The sequence below is a fragment of the Cololabis saira genome, chromosome 3, assembly GCF_033807715.1.
Source record: "Cololabis saira isolate AMF1-May2022 chromosome 3, fColSai1.1, whole genome shotgun sequence".
NCBI classification, from domain to species: Eukaryota; Metazoa; Chordata; class Actinopteri; order Beloniformes; family Belonidae; genus Cololabis; species Cololabis saira.
Window position 1 is genome coordinate 3,843,008 of NC_084589.1, and position 5,390 is coordinate 3,848,397.

Sequence of the window (5,390 nt, forward strand, 5' to 3'; positions counted from 1 at the left end):
GTTTATTTTGCACATAAAACAGAACAGTAAAAAACAATAAAAAACAATATTGGGGTGAGGCCCCACAGGGAGACGCCACACCAACGCAGAGCACACGCCGCTGCCGTGACGCCGTCGTGAACCTTCGGACTTCTCCGTCACTCCATGTCTCCGCGGTGCAGTACCGCCCCAGAGCACTAGGGGGTTGCAATCTTTTCCTGAATGGTTTATCGTTGTCTCGCTCCTCGACTTGGTCCATGTTGATAATGTTTTGTCCATGTACAACAACAAGACGTTTAATAACGGATGGCGCAGTCTGGAACAGGAAATGCGTTGCACTCACTCCATTTTAAATTTAAATGAATCAATACAAGCACAGAATATTCAAATTCAAACACCAGCATTTTTTAATGTGAAACAATCACTGATCTGTCCAGATTTTGAATTTCACAACATTATCAACTTATCAGAGGGTAAACGTAGCTTTTTCTGACAGTAGCAATGCTGTATGTGAAAGTGATGGTCAAAGGAACATGAGAAGTAAACAAGGGAGGTGATATGATCTGAATCCTGGAAAACAGCACATTCTAACAGGATTAAAGAGCTGCTGTGTTCCGGGTCACTGTGGTGCTCTAGCTGAGGGAAACCCCGGACGTGGAGCCCGCCACCTCCGTGTTGACCTGGGCCGCGATGCTGGCGGGGGTTACGTTCAGGTGGATGTCGTACTGCTGGTCCAGCCCCAGGTAGCTGTCGCTCAGCAGGTACAGGGTGTAGATGCACCTGAGACACAAGTACAACACTCAGCAGGTACAGGGTGTAGATGCACCTGAGGCACAAGTACAACACTCAGCAGGTACAGGGTGTAGATGCACCTGAGACACAAGTACAACACTCAGCAGGTACAGGGTGTAGATGCACCTGAGACACAAGTACAACACTCAGCAGGTACAGGGTGTAGATGCACCTGAGACACAAGTACAACACTCAGCAGGAGACACGCTGGAGATAAACGCTACCGTCTACTGCTCTTCATGCATCTAATGATGTTCATTACTCTTCACAAGATTCAATTCAGTTTTAAAATTCTTTATTTAACCAGAAAAAGGACATTTATTAAGGAAGGATGAAGTCCATAACTTCTGGCTTGCTGATAGTTAAAACGTATCGCTCTTGATTGTTTTTTTTCTTTTCTTTTTTCATATTTTTATCCCGGTTTTTTCCCCATTTTATCACCCAGTGCTCCTACCTAAGCTACAGTCCTGGGGCCTCATTTAAAATGGAGTGCGTAGGATTCATACTAAAAGTGCACGTACACCCAAAAGCCGAAAATGGCGGGCGCAAAAAAGATCCGGCTCTATAAAACCGTGTGCACGCACATTTGCACGCACTGTTCGCACAGTCCAGCTGGAAGGTTGCGCAGGTGAATCCGCCTCATATCCCGCCCTCTACACGCCCATAAATGCATATGGATGAGCCTACTGAGCATGGGCAGTGGCTTCCTGCAGCTTGTTTGGCGTCAGAATGAATGAGAGGGTGTCCAGCACGTGACACTGACTTTCACGGAGACCTAGATGTTGTAGATGATGTGGAGGACAGGAAAACCACATTATTTGGTGGTCACAGTAAAAGTTAGAATAAGCATATAAATAGTATACAATAAAATAAAGCGAGTGAGTGGCAGCACGCCGTTGCTGCGCTAAACGCCGTGAGTTCCCCGGCGCAACAGGGGGACACACGTCCCCCCGTCTTTTCAAAATCATGTTTTTTTTCCCCTTACTTTTTACAGTTTAAAAACTAACGGTAGGCTCAACCTTAAATTGCAAATGATCAAGACACTGTATGAAAGCGATACGAAAACGGCCCCGCAGCCCCGCTTCACCCCCCGCTCCCCCTCCTCCCTCCCCTCAGAGCTGCTCAGGGAAGGTTTATGGTTCTGCGTTCCTTTAACGCAGAGCCTACGGCGTAGGTGCGCGTCGCCGCGTACCCTACGCCGTAGGCTCTGCGTCATTTTAACGCAGGACCCTAATTTAGGCACCATACACCCGCACCTAAAGGTTTCACGCGCGCGTAAAACTCAGATATATGAAAAAAAATCGAAGTCCCTTTAGGGGCTCCGTGGGGCTCCCTAAACGCAGCCCCTCATTTGTTCTGTCCTAAAGCGGTGAAGGAGGTTCCCGGCGTGTCCTGCACCGCGGCTGCAGCTCCAGCAGCACCAGAGTCCTGACTGACTGAGCTTCACACACAGAGGACACGATCAGCGCTATTTTATTTTATTTTATTATTTTATTATTTTAAGTCTGATATATGTTGTGATATGTGATGACATTATTAAGAGTATGACATGAATCTGGCTTCATTTCACCCCCTCACAGCCTGCCTCGCCAGTTCCCCGTGTCTTAAGTAAATTCTTACGGGAGGGTCCGAGTTGCCGTAAAGATAAGCAGATTTTTCGGTTAGTTTTTTCTTTTTAGATCCGAGGCTTTGCGTAGAAGGTGGCTTCCGCAACTTTCAGGCGCTTTTTCTGCGCAAGCAAGCTTTATAGATGAGGCCCCAGGGCATTGCTCCCTCTACCAACCCCGGGAGTTCCTGCGCTGAGCTCAGGTCTCCTCCTTAACCTGAGGAGTGAGCTCTTGATTGTGTTTTAATCAGAGGGTTTGATGAACTTCCGTAGCACTTCATACAAAACTGTATTGTTTGGATTAAGGTTTTTCTCCCACTAGGGGAGTTTCTACCTGCCATTGTTTATGTAGTAATTGCTTGGGGGTTTATGTTCATATTCTGGATCTCTGGAAAGCGTCTGGAGACAACTTTTGTTGTATTAGGCGCTATATACAGTTGTGTTCAAAATAATAGCAGTCTGTTTAAAAAATTGAGTAAAGCCCAAAATCCTTATAATGGTTTTTATTCCCATGCATTGGGAACACTGCACATTATATTCTAAATCAAAACATGAAGAAAAAAGCAGAAATTCTTTACTCACTTTACAGAAAATGAAGAAAAATGAACATTGGGCTGTTCAAAAAAATAGCAGTGTCTGCATTTTACTTTACAAACTCAAATATTTACTGTATAAACTGAAAAATATCCAGGATTCAGCATTCCTATGAATCACTAAACTAATATTTTGTTGTATGGCCACTGTTTCTGAGAACCGCTTCACATCTGTGTTGCATGGAGTCAACCAACGTCTGGCATCTGTGAGCAGGTATTCCAGCCCAGGATGATTTGACAACGTTCCATAATTCCTCTGCATTTCTTGGTTTTGCCTCAGAAACAGCATTTTTAATGTCACCCCACAAGTTTTCTATCGGATTAAGGTTCGGGGATTGGGCTGGCCACTCCGTGACTTTAATTTTGTTGGTCTGGAACCAAGAAGCTGCTCGCTTACTGGTGTGTTTGGGGTCGTTGTCTTGTTGAAACACCCATTTCAAGGGCATTTCCTCTTCAGCATAAGGCAACATGACCTCTTCAAGTATTTTGATGTATCCAAACTGATCCATGATCCCTGGTATGCGATAAATAGGCCCGACACCATAGTAAGAGAAACATCCCCATATCATGATGCTTGCACCACCATGCTTCACTGTCTTCAGAGTATACTGTGGCTTGAATTCAGTGTTTGGGTCGTCTGACAAACTGTCTGCGGCCCTTAGACCCAAAGAGAACAATCTTACTCTCATCCATCCACAAAATGTTTCTCCATTTCTCTTTTGGCCAGCCAATGTGTTCTTTGGCAAATTGTATCCTCTTCAGCACATGTCTTTTTTTTAACAGTGGGACTTTGCAGGGGCTTCTTGCTGATAGATTAGCTTCACACAGGAGTCTTCTAATTGTCACAGTACTCACAGGAAACTTCAGACTGTCTTTGATCATCCTGGAGCTGATCATTGGCTGAGTTTTCACCATTCTGGCTATTCTTCCATCCATTCCAATGGTAGTCTTCTGTTTTCTTCCACGTCTCTCTGGTTTTGCTTTCCATTTTAAAGCATTGGAGATCATTTTAGCCGAGCGACCATCATTTTCTGCACTTCTTTATACGTTTTCCCTTCATTAATAAACATTTTAATCAAAGTACGTTTTTCTTCTGAACAATGTCTGGAATGACCCATTTTTCTCAGGTTTTCAGAGAGAAATGCATGAGCAACATGTGCTGGCTACATCCTTAAATAAGGGCCACCTGATTGACACCTGTTTTTTCACAGATTGAATGACTTCACTAATTGTACTCCACACTGTTATTTTTTAGAACACGCAACTTCAATTCATTATTCAATTACACAGACTGAGGAGCATACATTACATATCATGAATGTTGGCTCTGTTGGTTTTCTATGACCCTACTACAGCAACTGGTACATTATTTGCCATGCAATAATATCATTTCTATCAAAAACAGGTTATTCATGTTGGACTGCTATTATTTTGAACACAACTGTGAATATAATTAAAAGAACAGATGGCAGGAAACATCAAGATTGTGAGCTTTTCAAAGTTGTAGCAGCTAAGTTAGTTTTTCTTCCGGTAGTTTAACTTCCGGTCCCCCCCCTATCCAATCAGAACCTTCAACCCCCAGACCTGGAGAGGAATTGGAGAAAGACCATCAAACGTGTTTTCATGTAAACCTCAATTCAGAATGACTATTTCCATGTAAACTGGAAGGAGAATAGTTTAATCCTGGGACAGCATCTTACTTTCCGGTCCTCTCAGGTGTGTAGAAGGCCACTGACACAGCCGTGTGATTGCGCACGAATCCGATCCGTTTGACGGCCAGCAGCTCTCTGCGATCCACCTCCCCGACCACCAGGAACCAGCCCTCGTCCTTGTTCTTGGGGAAGCGCGGAGCCTGGGCCTTGCTGTCCTGCTTCCTCTGAAACACAAGCACACGTGTGGCCGTTACTGTCCTGCTTCCTCTGTAACACAAGCACACGTGAGGCCGTTACTGTCCTGCTTCCTCTGAAACACAAGCACACGTGAGGCCGTTACTGTCCTGCTTCCTCTGAAACACAAGCACACGTGAGGCCGTTACTGTCCTGCTTCCTCTGAAACACAAGCACACGTGAGGCCGTTACTGTCCTGCTTCCTCTCAAACACAAGCACACGTGAGGCCGTTACTGTCCTGCTTCCTCTGAAACAAGCACACGTGTGGCCGTTACTGTCCTGCTTCCTCTGTAACACAAACACACGTGAGGCCGTTACTGTCCTGCTTCCTCTCAAACACAAGCACACGTGAGGCCGTTACTGTCCTGCTTCCTCTGAAACAAGCACACGTGTGGCCGTTACTGTCCTGCTTCCTCTGTAACACAAACACACGTGAGGCCGTTACTGTCCTGCTTCCTCTGAAACAAGCACACGTGTGGCCGTTACTGTCCTGCTTCCTCTGTAACACAAACACACGTGTGGCCGTTACTGTC

At 45.3% G+C, this 5,390-nt stretch overlaps 1 protein-coding gene across 3 annotated transcripts in view; it reads right to left on the reverse strand.

Annotated features, from left to right (window-relative positions):
* Nucleotides 1-362: 362 nt before the first annotated feature.
* The window catches only part of ascc3 (activating signal cointegrator 1 complex subunit 3), a 277,397-nt gene continuing 272,369 nt past the window's right edge, over nucleotides 363-5,390 (reverse strand). Inside the window, exons 41-42 of one of the 3 annotated variants that reach the window (XM_061715394.1) lie at nucleotides 4,671-4,846; nucleotides 363-759 (exon numbers count right to left, since the gene is read on the reverse strand). In XM_061715394.1, the coding sequence (XP_061571378.1) occupies nucleotides 612-759; nucleotides 4,671-4,846 (324 nt within the window). In that variant the 3' untranslated portion in view covers nucleotides 363-611. Of the gene's footprint in view, nucleotides 760-916; nucleotides 944-4,670; nucleotides 4,890-5,390 lie in introns of those variants that run through there. The other 2 variants (XM_061715404.1, XM_061715413.1) reach the window with 2 other exon arrangements.